Source organism: Ursus arctos, unplaced genomic scaffold, assembly GCF_023065955.2.
Source record: "Ursus arctos isolate Adak ecotype North America unplaced genomic scaffold, UrsArc2.0 scaffold_33, whole genome shotgun sequence".
In the NCBI taxonomy this organism is placed as follows: Eukaryota; Metazoa; Chordata; class Mammalia; order Carnivora; family Ursidae; genus Ursus; species Ursus arctos.
Window position 1 is genome coordinate 10,557,036 of NW_026623019.1, and position 14,142 is coordinate 10,571,177.

Sequence of the window (14,142 nt, forward strand, 5' to 3'; positions counted from 1 at the left end):
CCTTCTGCTTGGAACACTCACCCCCTAGACATCCACAGGGACCTCCCACATTCCGTCTCAGTGAGGCCTTTCTCAGCCATCCCATATAAAAAAACGACTTCCAAACCCATCCCATGCTTGGTTTTTAATTAGAAACACTGTGGTAAAATAGGCACAAAATTTTACCATCTTAACCGTCTTTAAATTTGAACTTCTGCAGCATTAAGCACATTCCCACTGTGGTGCAACCCCAGCCACCACCCATCTCCAGAGTTGCTTCAACTTCCCCACTGCAGTCCTACATCCGCTGGAGATAGCCCCCTCAGCTGCCCTCTCCCAGCCCCTGGCAGCCACCACTCTTCTGTCTCAACAGATCTGCTCTAGCTCTCTCATGGAAGTCCTATAGTATTTGTCCTAGGCCTGCTTTATGTCACTTAGCGTGACGTCTTCAAGCCCCATCCACGTCGTAGCCTGTGTCACCATTTGCTTCCTTTCGAAGGCGTGTAAGATTCCTCTGTCGAGCTCTGTAGATCTTCTTGGATTATTCGTGCGTCTGCGGGTAGGCGCTCGGGTAGCTCCCACACTTGCAAAGAAAGCTGGTATGAACGTGGGGGCTCTTTTCCACGCTTTACTTCCCTGCACAGCTCTGACCCCAGCCAGCTGCCCTCCCTCTGGCCCAGCCGGACGTGCGGATGATTGCTGCTTGGTAGACAGGCTCACAGGCCAGTTCTAGCTCACCGAGCCATTTTATCCCCACGTGCCTTTTTAACTGTCACTGCGTGGCCCCTCCGAATGCTCTTTGGGCCAGGTTTATTGTTTTTTTCGTCACTGAGTTAATCTGTGATATGTGCTCACCCTGTGTGTGTAGGAGAGCCACAGTTTTAACTTTTAGAAGTTACGCACTGACGTTCCAGAGGTTTTGTTTTTAACCAGGAACTAAGATATGCATTTGTGGGATGAAATCATATCCACCCGTTTATAATGCTCTGCACGCCAAGCTGGGGCCTCGGGTCTGGGGGCCACCTGGGCTGAGCGGAGACACCGCCAGCACCCACGGGCACCTTGTTGAGCTGTGGCTGCTTACGCAGTGCGGCGACGTGCGAAGTTGCAGGCAGCTCGTGCGGCCCAGGAGAGTCGCATGCTTGCTTCAGTGCGACGGGGCCCAGCCCTGCGGGGAGCTGTGCACGTGCCCGTTGTAAAGGCTTGAATGCATTAGCTGACCATCACCACGTCCCCACGAGATAGGCGCGATGCGATGAGGAAGCGAGCTCGGAGGGGGTGGGGGTTAAGGAACGGAGGACCGAGGATCGCGGCGCAAGGGGAAATGCTAGACAAAGACTAGAAGGAAGGTGGTGTGTGTGGCGGGATGGGTGAGTGGATTTTGTTTCTAACTCTGCAGCTGCAGGGGAGATCAAGCAGAGAGGGGACGGTGCGAGGTACCCCCCCCCCCACCCCGGGCAGGGGCAGTCCCACCCACAGGGGACAGTCGTCTCCGGGGGTGGGGGCAGCACACCTCTGGGGGGCTTGCTGAGAGGTGTCATTGAGTAAGCCCACCCGCCTGCTGCCACTCCCACCCAGTGCTGGGGACGCGCGGGGACCTGCCTCCCCGGGTGCTGGGATGTCAGTGCTAACGGGCGACACAGCCAGTGTCGAGCGGGTTTCATGGGACGTGCCCCTTCAGAAGACGCCTGGGCTCTGGGCAGCAAGCAGGCCCTCCACAAGGGCCAGGAGGTGGCCTGTGGTGGGGGGGCGAGGACCCCATCTTTCCCCTCCCTTCCCTGAAACAACAGGACGCTCAGCAGGGGCCAAGAGGTGAAGTTTGTCTTTATTGTTGCAGCAACTCTTACAGACATTAGCGTTCAGTTAAATAAAGGAGGGGAACACACTGCATACGTCACAACCCCCAACACGGTACAGAGGAGGGGCGGGCGGGCCGGGGACCACGCTGGTGGACGCAGTACATTCAGTGGGTGTGCGGTGCCAACATTCCAGGCTCACGTGTATATATATTTTATTTATATAATTTATATTTATATATAGAGATCGAGTTTTGTGTATACAAAGAACGATATTGTTACAAATACAATACTCTACTTGTCCCAGCTTTACAATAAGCTCTATTTCACCCTCTTTACAGAACAATAGTACAAGTTCATACTCTAGGGGCTGTGCTGAATATGTACAAGGAATTTCCTTCCCACGTGGTCCTCACGCACTGCCTTGACGGAGGGGGCAAGGAATCGGGTCGTGTGCCCCAGTTGGCCCAAACCAGGGAAGGAGCAGACAGACGTGAAACTCAAGCCAGCCGGCGGCCTTGTCAGTGGGAGAGTAAACATATCTGGAAGGAGGTGGCCCTTGGTTGTAAACAGTGGTAACAGCCACACCACTGGGTCGAGAGACCCGAGAAGGGCTCGTGGATGGGTTTCCTCAGCGTGCAGATGGGGGTGTTGAGTGCGAACAGGGGCCTTGGGGGCGGCAGGAGCGATGGGGGAGGTAGTAGGTTACTCTGGGACTGAGGCCGGTGTGGATGGGCAACGAACGTCCAGACGGCAGACCTGCGTGCAGAGGCTCGGGGCCCTGCGGGGCCTGCTCTGCTGAGGGAGCGGACTCCGGGTCTTGGTCTCTGGGGCTTTCCTCCTCTCGTGAACCCAAGGCTGACGGTGGCTCCCTGATAATGCTCCCAGGTGAGAAGGCAGAGACAGGGTGCGTTCTGGGGCACCCTGGCCGGACCAGGAGGGGTAGACGTGTCTGAGAAATCTGTCCCCAAAGCTGAGTCACCAGCATGTCCCAGCCAAGCAGCAAGAGTGGCTTTTGGCCCGGGCCCTGTTTGGGAAGGCTGCTCTGAACATAGGCTTCCCCGCCAGACGGGGGTCTTCAGATATTTACATATGTAACTATATGGGGATGCCGGAGGGGCAAGAGACCACCCCGTCCCACGGGACTTTCCAGAACTTAGGATCCTGCCTCCGTGGTTGACCAAAGGTGGGTTAGCCCCCTCCATCCGACGGGAGCAGGGAAAAGAATGGACTCCAGCCAGGCAAACCCGTACCGAGCTCCAGGAACACGCGCTGTCTGGGTGTAAGGACCCACTTTTACGCACAGAAGGTGTGAGGTGGATAAGCAGCTTTACTCAGGCTAAAATGTGTTGGTTTTCCAGGAGAGCTCACCAGATTGGCTTTTCTGGCACTTGCCAAACATGCCACAATTTTTGTGTCTCTCCCCTCTCCTTTGGGGGAAGATGCTTCATTGTAATTACGGGGAGGTGCACAGGGCTGGGCCAGCGGAGCTCCCATCTGCCGGCCCATCGTGGACAGGCCTCTGCCCAGGTGCGCGGGCAGCGGACAGCAGACAGGCCTGAGCCCCTCCCGTGATTTGCCAAGGCTCCTGATGCCTAGAATACCACCAAGGATGCTTTGTTCCTGTTTTACCCACTCTTTTTGGCAGAGGAAGGACCAATGCATGACTCTTTAGTATTTAGTATATTATCAGACACCCTCCTGTTTGGTAAACTGAGAACCTGGAGCCATGATTCTGGCTGCTCACAGGTGGGGGGGGGGCCAGCCCTGGGGCTGAGCATCCTCAGAAGAAGTCCAGGGGTCCTGGACTGTCCACCCCGGCGCCCCTGGAGGGGGGGGGCAGCCCTTTCCCAGAGAGGACATTTGGGCAGCAGCGACCCCTCTTCCTTAGGGCTTGTATTATAGTCAAACTGAGGGCCAGCCACTGACGGTTTTGGAACATTAGGGTTTCCTGACTCAACAGAAAACAGGCGGTACAGAAGTCCCAGGGGAACTGCCCACTCGGCGCTCGGGTGGCGGTCTTTTGTTGCTTTTTACTTCCTCTCCTCCCTCCCTGAAATCCCTCCATTTGACATGTAAATACAGACCAGCCAACATGTGCTCGCCGAATTCCTATTTCCACAGACACAACATAAATATCCCCAGTGCAGAGAACAGGGACTCTATTAATATCACAAAATATATTAGTTTCTCTTCCCCTGTCTCTGCGGAGGTCATGAACGAAACAAAACAGAAACCAAAGCGACCCACACCCACCTACATGAAAACAAAATGCTCTTTGGACCAAGAAGTGAAAACTGGCTCAGAATAATATTATGAAAACAGCTGCTCTGAACTGAGACAGGACCCACGAAATGAGGCACCTGATGGGAACACTCAAAGCTCTCCCAGACCCACGAGGCGGCGAGATGATGTTTCTAGAACATGCTTGGGGATTCTTAGGCATAGTGTGAGGTCATTCCCATCCCCTTAGTTTTGTGGTTTATAACTACTCCGGCCTTTCAAAGGTCACGTCCTGTCTCAGTGGCCCTGAGCAGAGGAGAAAGTTGGTCCTGCCTTGGGCACCTGTGCCCTCTTCCTCAAGGGGAGCGGTCCATCCTTCGCAGACCCCCCGTGTGTGTGTGGGGTGGAGGCGCAGAGGAAGCCCACTAGCGCTCTCTGAGCCAAGGCGGTGCCGGCAGAGCCAGACCTCAGCCCCGGAGGGGGTGTCTCTCTCAGGATGGGGCTGGGCAGCCCCTGCAGGCCCCACTGGCCCAGGGAAGGGGCCTCACCGAGAGGCGATGTGGGCTTCCCAGGGGCTCTCTGTGCCTCACTGGTGGTGGGAGGAGGCAAGGGTGATCTACAGACACAAGAGAGACTGTTTCCGTACGCACGTGTGCGAAGGGGAAGGGAGGACCTCCCCATGTGTGTCTGATGGTTGGTCACCTTGGGACGACCCAGGGAAGCCGAGGCCGCCCCAGGAACCGCTGAGCTCCCTGCAACGAGCTGGTGCCCTGGTCCCAGGCGGCTCCCCTTCGACCCTTGGGTGAGAAGGCTCACGTTAAAAAACACAAAGCTGCTGAAACTAAAAGTAGCTACAGAAGAGGCATAAGGTTGGCTCAGAAATTCTGGGTGGGGATGCGTGGCGCCCCAAGTCCACGGCGGGCAGGGCACATCCTTAAGGGCGCAGCTGGCCCCTGCTGTTGTCCCACGTTCCCGTACGGGCCGAGGGAGGGCCAGGCCCGCGGCTGGATGGTAGGCCCGGCTGCGCCAGCGCCTTCACGGCCCCGACGAGCACCTCCTCCAAGGCCGGGTCCTCTCGGGCAGGGACGGCCCCCCTGGGGACCCCCTCGGGCCCTTCAGGATGCTCCCGGCTGGGCAGATACCCGGCGGGTAGCTGCTGCTCTCCACCCTCACGGGAGTGCCTACCAAACTTCCCTGGCGTTAAAACGAAACGAAACAAAATTGCAACCTGGAAAGAGACAGAGCAAAGAGGTCTGCGGCTTCTTCTCTTCCTGTGCAGAACCGGTGCTGGGCGCGAGAGGGAAAGGTCTCAGTGGGCACACAGATGCAGCACGAGAAACACACCACGAGTGAGGACAGGCCTCCATGCAAGCCGCCGGGCGCCGCGCGGCCTCAGATGTACACGGGCTGCTCCTGGGCCGTCAGCAGTCTGTACATGGCCGCGGGCATCGTCTTCATGTGAATCTGAGGGCGGAAGGCATGGCCGTGGGCCTGAGGCCGGGGGCTGTGTGGCATTGCCCCCCATGGGCCTGGGGGCGGGGGGGCAGCGCCTCTAACCACGGGGGACTTTGAAGATCTCCCCCCCCCCCAACCACCCCCCAAACCACCGACAGGGACCCGACCGAGGTGGCCTCCGGGAAGAGAGGAGTCCGCGGGCTTCCTAACATGCTGGGGTGGCAGAGAGCGAGCAGTGAAAACCAGGCAAGGTCTGTCTCCCCAGCCAATGAGAAGTTCTTGCTCTCATCCGGCTGTGGTTGTGGGTTGTTTTTTTTTTTTTAAGGCAAAAACCCCTTTTAACCTAAGGAGAACGCCAGTGGGTTGTGACTGCTCCTGTCTCCTCCCTCCCTTGTAGGTCGGGTGGCCCAGGAAGGGGGCCAGGAACAGCCATCACGACCTCAGGAGGCCTGGACTGAGAGCTGGCCCTGGAGGGGGCTCTCTGGATCAGATTCAAAGACGTCCATCTCCCCAGCACATTAACCAGAAAAACGGACAGAATTTGGGCAGCTCCTGGGGGAAGCCACACGAATAAATCCGAGAGTCCAAAAGGGAAGGGGAGCAAATAATGCGAAAGAGACTCGCTCCCGTTGGCAGGAGGTGCTCTCGGGCACAGCTGGTCTCTGGGCTAAATCTGGGCTGAAATGGACGGTTCTGGCTATTGGGCAGTGCTGAGGACCAGAAAGGACACTCCCCGGAAGGCCTGTGTGGGGCCTCACAAGGGCAAGACCAGGGACACCAGGGGATCCCCCACCCCCCACCCGGGACCGCGCTCCTACCTCCCCCACCGCATTGGAGAGGATGTGGACGATCTTCTCGTGCGGGGTGGCCACCACGCTCTGCCCGTTGATCTCAATGATCCGGTGTCCCACGCGGACGCCGCCTCTCTCCGCTATCCCCCCTCGCATGAGGCTGCAGATCTGTCAGAACCAAAGGCCATGTTACCCTTCACGGCAGCACCAGGTGGTGGGGAGCTGGGTGGGGACGGGCCTGTCCTCCCTGGAGCCCCTGCCCTCTCATCTCTAAGAAGCTGGTGTGTTACTCTGGGGGCATTTAAATCTCTTGGTTTCTTTTCATGTCAAACAGGGCTCTGTGGGCCCCGTGCACTCTGCACATCACAGGGGTCACGGCCCGCTGAGTTCTGCTTGTCATCCCCGCCGGGGCTAGGGAGAAAGAGCCGTCTGGGCCTGTCCCTGAGCCGCCAGTGCTTCCAAACTCGCAGCCTGTGGAACACAGGTGAACATCATTTCCCACATTCACCCCTGGGACTCAAACATCGAACTGTATCATGTTCAAAGCCTGCTTTTCAGGGTCACGGTTACATGAGCTAAAGTGTGGCCAGCGGCTGGGACATGCTCCTTTCGACCTCCTCCACTCAGCAGCCCTCATTCAAACTCACTCTTCCCAGAAAGGCCACCGTGGCTGGTTTCCACCACCGTACAGCTGGGCATCGTGGTGCCCCAAGGAAGCGATCTCTCCAGGGCCTGGTGTGCCCACCTCACACACAGCATCAGACTTTCCCCCCAAAAATATGTTCTGAATTTACACAGTTGACTTTTCAGCCCACATGGACAAGATCTTGGCATCCTGTGACAACAGGCTACCTGTGTCTGAGCACATGGACCCATAGCCCTTGGGGTGCCCTGGGGTCAAACACTCCTTAGGTACTTCCCACACTTCAGACAAAAGTGAGGGACCTGCCGCTGTTGTCCCTTTGTTCGTAACTGAACTTCTAAAATTATCTGAATATGAACAATGTGAACAAGGAAAATCAGATAAAAACAGACATCTGCCCCAAACCATAAGGAGGAACCCTGGCTCCCCTCCTAGGAGGACAAGGGCACTGAGGTACAAAGAACAGATGAAGGGGCTGCATGTTTCCACTCCAGCTGGGAGCCTCAAGGGTATTTCTAAACCTCAAAACATATTCGGAATAAAATTTTCATAACCTACCACTCTTAATTGCAACTAAAGGGGGAAAAGAAAAGGGTTCTTCAATCTGAAAAGACAGAGGCAAACAAAGGGGGAGGGCACATCCCAAACCTAAAAGTCAAGAAGGTCTCAGACCGAGAATGGGACTGTCATCAAAGCCCAGACCTCCTGTGAGTGCAAAACAAGGCAAACCAGGACAAAAAGGGAAGCAGGACCGAGTAGAGAGTTTTGGTTTGGGATGAAGAAAAAGTTCTGGAAAGAGCTAGTGGTGATGGTTATACCTCTCTGTGAATGAATGTACTTCATGCCACTGAGCTGTATGCTTAAAAATGGTTTAAATGGTAAATTTAGCGCTGTGTATATTTGACCACAATAAAGAAAAAAAGTATTGTTTCAAGGCAGACATCAAGTGATGAAAATACTCTTCAGCCCTCCAGTGCTATTTCAGGTTCAAAAGGCAAGGCAGACACCATTCATGCTTCACGGGCTGGGGGCTCCCCTCTGGGCTGTGCCTGGAATCACCGGGGAGCTGGCCCAGCCCCAGCGCTGCACACCCCGGGCTGGGGGCGGCTGCGGCCCTGCAGGGGCTCCCAGGCGGGCGCAGCTCCCGGGCCGGTGGGGGAGGAAGCGCTCGGAGGCACATCCCAGCCCATCTCAAGCTGGCAGCTGGGACAGAGACTTAGGGCCCCGGCTGGGGAAGTGCCTTTTTCTTCTCATGGGGAAGGGCACAGAATTCTCTGCCCCAAGGGCATCTGCGCACGGCCCTCCCCCACTTATCCCTCTCCTTGCCGGATTCATTCGGGGGACCTGCCTCGCTTAAGCACATAAAAACGTAAAAACAAATGCTGTGCCGGATTCCGTGTGTCAGACTTCTGGGAGGCTGCACGGCGCCATACTCACGATTCCGTTCTGGACGCTGAAGCCCAGCTGGTAGCGCAGGTCCGGTCTCCGGATCAACACGGTGGTCACCGGGGGACACCTCACGATGTTCAGCTTCACCCGGGGCTGGTTCTTCAGGCCCTGAAACGTGAGGGGGCACGGTGGAGATGGCAACCAGCGAGGGGGCAGAAGAGATCAGAGCAGACAGCGCCCAGGGCAAAGGGAGCCCCAAGGGGTCTTCTGTTGTTTCGGGGGCCCGTGGAGCAGCCCTGCACATAGGCCGACGGTGCCCGGGCAGGGACAGTCCTCTGCTACGTGAACCAACTCAGGCTCCAAAGAGGTCGTGTACTCTCGCACCTGCGGCCAGTGCGCCCCGTGAGCGCGGGAGCATGGGCGGGTGGGGGTGATGGCTGGTGGGGGAGTGGGGTGGCCTGGTGACCCATCGGCCACCACCGTGTGGGAACCCCACCATCACCGTCCATCAAAACCCATCCCGATGATGAAATGAGCTGAGCCACCTGTCACCGAGCACAGACTCCTGCCACCCGTAGGAGCCGTCTCCCTGACAAACGGCAGCTGTAACTGTGTCCATTTTACAGAAGACGACACTGCGGCTAAGGGATACTCAGCAACTCACACCCGTTCACCGGCAGCAGGATCCAACCCCACATCTGTTGTTTTCAAACCCAAGCATTTTCGCCGACACCATGGTCTCCCCTACAGACAACGGGAGGGTGTGTGTCATTCACGATGAGTAAGGTCTGCTCAACAAAGACCCAGGCAGAGCACCAGCAGGACAGATTTGTGCCACCAAATCTTTCGTTCTGGCCGTGCACGGGGCCCTGTTTCCAGCTGACTTTCCTAGCTGCCGAGAGTCCAGGTCTCCTGCCCTCTGCCTCCCCCACTGCCTTTGGTGGATGGCAGCTGGTCCTCTCGATGTGTGCGTTTTGATGGGGCTCAGTTTACCTTCCTGCTTGCAGGATCTCTGCCCCTCTCCCCTGTGTTCTCAACCGCGCTGTTTCCTGCAGAACTGGGGCCGTCCAGGGGCTGCACTTTGGCTAAGGGTGACCTGGGTGCGCAGGCAGGCAGCCCTCATCAGCCACTCTCTGTGGTTTCTGGAACTTTTCTGGGTAACTTCTGTGGTTCACGAAGTGATGACGTCACAGCAGAGCAGCGGAGGAGCTGAAGCAGCTCTCCTGGGCGAAGTCCACGGGGCAGCCAGCCTTCCTCACGCCGGGCCCACTGTCCACACCCACGGGGCACCCCAGGGCTCCACGAAGGGACTCTGCTGCTCACGCTGTGTTTCTGCCTCGGCAGCGGCGGGGGGGGGGGGGGCTGGCGGTGTTCAACACTCTGTGCCCCCCCCCCCAGGCTCCTCGCGGGCCCGACAAGCGGCGGGGGACACCCTGAGGTCCCTTCCAGTTCTGGTTCTGACTTCACTGCTTCCCACGCGTCTCTCTTCCTCGGCGTATTTGATGACAATACCACATCTCAACGCTATGCGTAAAAAATGAAAAAGAGGCTTCTTTTGGGGGTGGTGCTCAGATATTCATGCGCGTGCAGGTGACCCTTGAACAACGCACGGCTCAGGGGCGCCGATGCAGATAAACCTAACGACCAGCAGCTCGCCGACGGCATGAACGGTTAGTGCGTACGGATTGTACGCCGTGTTCCTGCGGTAAAGGCAGCTAGAGAGAACAAAGGGTTATTAGGGAAGTCACGGGGAGAGAAAGCACAGGCGCAGTCCTGTGCTGTATTTCTTGAAAAACACCTGCGATAAACGAGCCCGTGTGAGTCAAACCCGTGCTGTTCACGAGGCCACCGCACGTCTCTCCCCCTTGAGTGCCGCCTCTTTCTCAGTTGCTGACTAGTAAGTACTGGTCACCAGTAACGTGCATCTGGGGGGAGAACTGGGCGGGGAGGGGGCTGCAAGTGCACGCAGGGCAACTGGAGGGGCTTAAGCCCCGTACCCCCCACCCCAAGTCCCACACCCAGAGACCAGGAATCTGTGGGAAACCAGAGTGAAATACGCCAAAGCAACCAGCACCGCTGTGAGGATCGCAGCCTCGGACAAAGCTGGCAGCTTCGAGTGCTTACACCTATTAACTGCCGGGGTCATGCAGGTAGGTTTTGTGAGGCACGGGGAACCCTCCAGAGCACGCTCAAGAGCCAGAGAATGACTCCATTTTCTCAATTACCTAAAAAAAAAGTTCACATCGCTCTGGTGGGTTCCTTCGTGTGTGTGTGAATTGATTTAAGAGGCCTGGTTTGTCCCTCAGTGAATGAACTTCTAGACCGGGGAAATGTGCCACAAGAGAGGCTTAAAGGGATGGCCATTTGCACCGGCCAGACCACGCGTTTGCTCCGCGGTGCCCAATTGATGCTTCGAGGTGGGGCCCGTTAAGTCGGATTCCTGAGCTGCCAGTTTACGGGAGGTGCCAGTTATGCAAGTGGTCATTCCGTCCCCACGACCGACTGCAGTGGAATGGTGGAGCAACAGCAATCAGACGACAAAAAGGGATCAAAGGTATCCAAATCGGAAGAGAGGAAGTCAAACTGTCTCTCTTCGCAGATGACATGATACTCTATATGGAAAACCCAAAAGAAGCCACTCCCAAACTATTAGAAGTTATAGAGCAATTCAGGAATGTGGTGGGATACAAAATCAATGCTCAGAAATCAGTTGCATTTCTATACACGAATAACGAGACCGAAGAAAGAGAAATTAGGGAATCCATCCCATTTACAATAGCACCAAAAACCATAGTTACCTTGGAATTAACTTAACCAGAGACGTAAAGGACCTATATTCTAGAAACTATAAATCACTCTTGAAAGACATTGAGGAAGACATAAAAAGATGGAAAAATTTTCCATGCTCATGGATCGGAAGAATTAACATAGTTAAAATGCCATGCTACCCAGAGCAATCTACACTTTCAATGCTATCCCGATCAAAATATCAAGGACATTTTTCAAAGAACTGGAACAAATAGTCCTTAAATTTTTATGGAAACAGAAAAGGCCCCGAATCTCCAAGGAACTGTTGAAAAGGAAAAACAAAGCTGGGGGCATCACAATGCCCGATTTCGAGCTGTACTACAAAGCTGTGATCACAAAGACAGCATGGTACTGGCACAAAAACAGACACATAGACCAATGGAACAGAATAGAGAACCCAGAAATGGACCCTCGGCTCTTTGGGCAACTAATCTTTGATAAAGCAGGAAAAAACATCCGGTGGGAAAAAGACAGTCTCTTCAATAAATGGTGCTGGGAAAATTGGACAGCTACATGCAAAAGAATGAAGCTTGACCACTCTCTCACACCATACACAAAAATAAACTCCAAATGGATGAAAGACCTCGAGGTGAGACAGGAATCCATCAAAATTCTAGAGGAGAACATAGGCAGCAACCTCTATGACATTGGCCAAAGCAACCTTTTTCATGACACATCTCCAAAGGCAAGAGAAACAAAAGATAAAATGAACTTATGGGACTTCATCAAGATAAAAAGCTTCTGCACAGCCAAGGAAACAGTCAAAAAAACTAAGAGGCAGCCCATGGAATGGGAGAATATATTTGCAAATGACACTACGGATAAAGGACTGGTATCCAAGATCTACAAAGAACTTCTCAAACTCAATACACGAGAAACAAATAAATCAAAAAATGGGCAGAAGATATGAACAGACACTTCTCCAACGAAGACATACAAATGGCTGACACATGAAAAAATGTTCAAAATCATTAGCCATCAGGGAAATTCAAATCAAAACCACACTGAGATACCACCTTACGCCAGTTAGAATGGCAAAAATAGACAAGGCAAGAAACAACAATTGTTGGAGAGGATGTGGAGAAAGGGGATCCCTCCTACATTGTTGGTGGGAATGCAAGTTGGTACAGCCACTCTGGAAAACAGTGTGGAGGTCCCTTAAAAAGTTAAAAATTGAGCTACCCTATGATCCAGCCATTGCACTACTGGGTGTTTACCCCAAAGATACAGACGTAGTGAAGAGAAGGGCCATATGCACCCCAATGTTCATAGCAGCAATGTCCACAATAGCTAAATCGTGGAAGGAGCCGAGATGCCCTTCAACAGATGACTGGATTAAGAAGTTGTGGTCCATATATACAATGGAATATTACTTAGCTATCAGAAAGAACGAGTTCTCAACATTTGCTGCAACATGGACGGCACTGGAGGAGATAATGCTAAGTGAAATAAGTCAAGCAGAGAAAGACAACTATCATATGATTTCTCTCATCTATGGAACATAAGAACTAGGAAGATCGGTAGGGGAAGAAAGGGATAAAGAAAGGGGGGGTAATCAGAAGGGGGAATGAAGCATGAGAGACTATGGACTATGAGAAACAAACTGAGGGCCTCAGAGGGGAGGGGTTGGGGGAATGGGATAGACCGGTGATGGGTAGTAAGGAGGGCACGTATTGCATGGTGCACTGGGTGTTATACGCAACTAATGAATCATCGAACTTTACATCGGAAACCGGGGATGTACTGTATGGTGACTAACATAATATAATAAAAAATCATTAAAAAAAAAAAAAAGATTAGGAATACTGTGGGAGGGGAGGGGGAGGGGAGAGGGGAAGGGAGGGGGAGAAGCCAGACTGGTCTCCATAGTAACAGGACAGCCAGACCCCGATGATCCTGTGGAAGGAAGGGGAAGTGGTGTTCTAGTTTAGGAAAGAAAAAAACAAACCAGGAGGGCAGGACCACGGAGCAAATGAACAGGCCGACTGCTAACATGCTTTTGCCCACCAATACTTATGCCTCAGGAATGATGACAGGAGAAATACGCGCTAGGGAAGAAAGCCATTAAAATGATTCAGTGCCTATAACTCCATTCTAGAAGGGTGTTCTGTTTACGTCGTTTACACCCTCGTTTCTCCAGCTGTGTTGGAAGACTGGTGATGTCATCACCTGCGAGCGTGTGGACAAAGGAGCCCACGGAGGACCCGTGGAACCTGCCGGTGTACAACGGCCCCAGGTGTTTCACGTCCACGTTTTCGAAGCAGGGATTTATCAGGATGAGAGGGGCCTGCTGAGTTCACCACAGGGTGCGTCGGCTCGGCACTGCAACGGGGATGCTACCAGCACATTACCTGGCGCCAGGGGTGGGGCGGTGATAGCCTCTGCTTGGGAAGGAAGCAAAAAAGAGCTCTGTTGTCAAGGGAACTTTAACCCCCTATTACAACCTGCTGGGAGCCGGCCATTGTAGCTGAAATCTGGTCAAATTCTCCTTCCAGCCAGGGCGGGCCAGGCCCACGGCCGCACCCGTGACACAGCAACGCACTGCAGGGCCCCGAGGCCGCTGGGCTGCGTCCTGGCGGGGGCCCGCTGGCCCTGTCCTCCTCCACCTGGGCGGCCACCGAGGCCCGTGTGTCTCGCTCTGCATCTTCAGCAGTGATATCTTTCATTGCCACGTGGCCTTTTAATTCCCTGATTCCGCACAGACTCTATTTATAGACTCAGAGATCGGCTCCCGGCGCAAACAAACCATTTCCCCTCCAGAAACCGCTTGGAAGGTGCTCTGACTTTCGCAGAGCAGTCTTCGTGTCCACCTTGATGTGCGGTCCAGCAGACAGGAGCCCCCGTGTGGCCCCTGGGCCTGGCACAGCCTTTGTGGTCTCAGCCTCCCACGTCGGGTCTGCCTCCTTGGACCGGGGTGCACTTGTCCTCTGGGGAAAGCCGGGCAGGTCATCAGGAAACCAGGTGCCCGTGAGGGAGGGACAGGTGGCCAGGGCTGCCTAGCAGGTGCGTACGGGCAGCACCCTGCACCTCCTCCCACGAGATCATGTAGCACCCCTCC

The 14,142-nt window shown here is 54.7% G+C and overlaps 1 protein-coding gene across 4 annotated transcripts in view; it reads right to left on the bottom strand.

The window, feature by feature from the left end:
* Positions 1-1,790: 1,790 nt before the first annotated feature.
* The window catches only part of APBA1 (amyloid beta precursor protein binding family A member 1), a 195,669-nt gene continuing 183,317 nt past the window's right edge, over positions 1,791-14,142 (bottom strand). For 3 of the 4 annotated variants that reach the window (XM_057305579.1, XM_057305578.1, XM_057305580.1), the window contains 3 exons: positions 8,325-8,444; positions 6,272-6,412; positions 1,797-5,462 (listed from right to left, as the gene is read on the bottom strand). In XM_057305579.1, coding sequence (XP_057161562.1) covers positions 5,391-5,462; positions 6,272-6,412; positions 8,325-8,444 — 333 coding nt within the window. In that variant the 3' untranslated portion in view covers positions 1,797-5,390. Of the gene's footprint in view, positions 5,463-6,271; positions 6,413-8,324; positions 8,445-14,142 lie in introns of all 4 variants that reach the window. The other variant, XM_026519341.4, reaches the window with a different exon arrangement.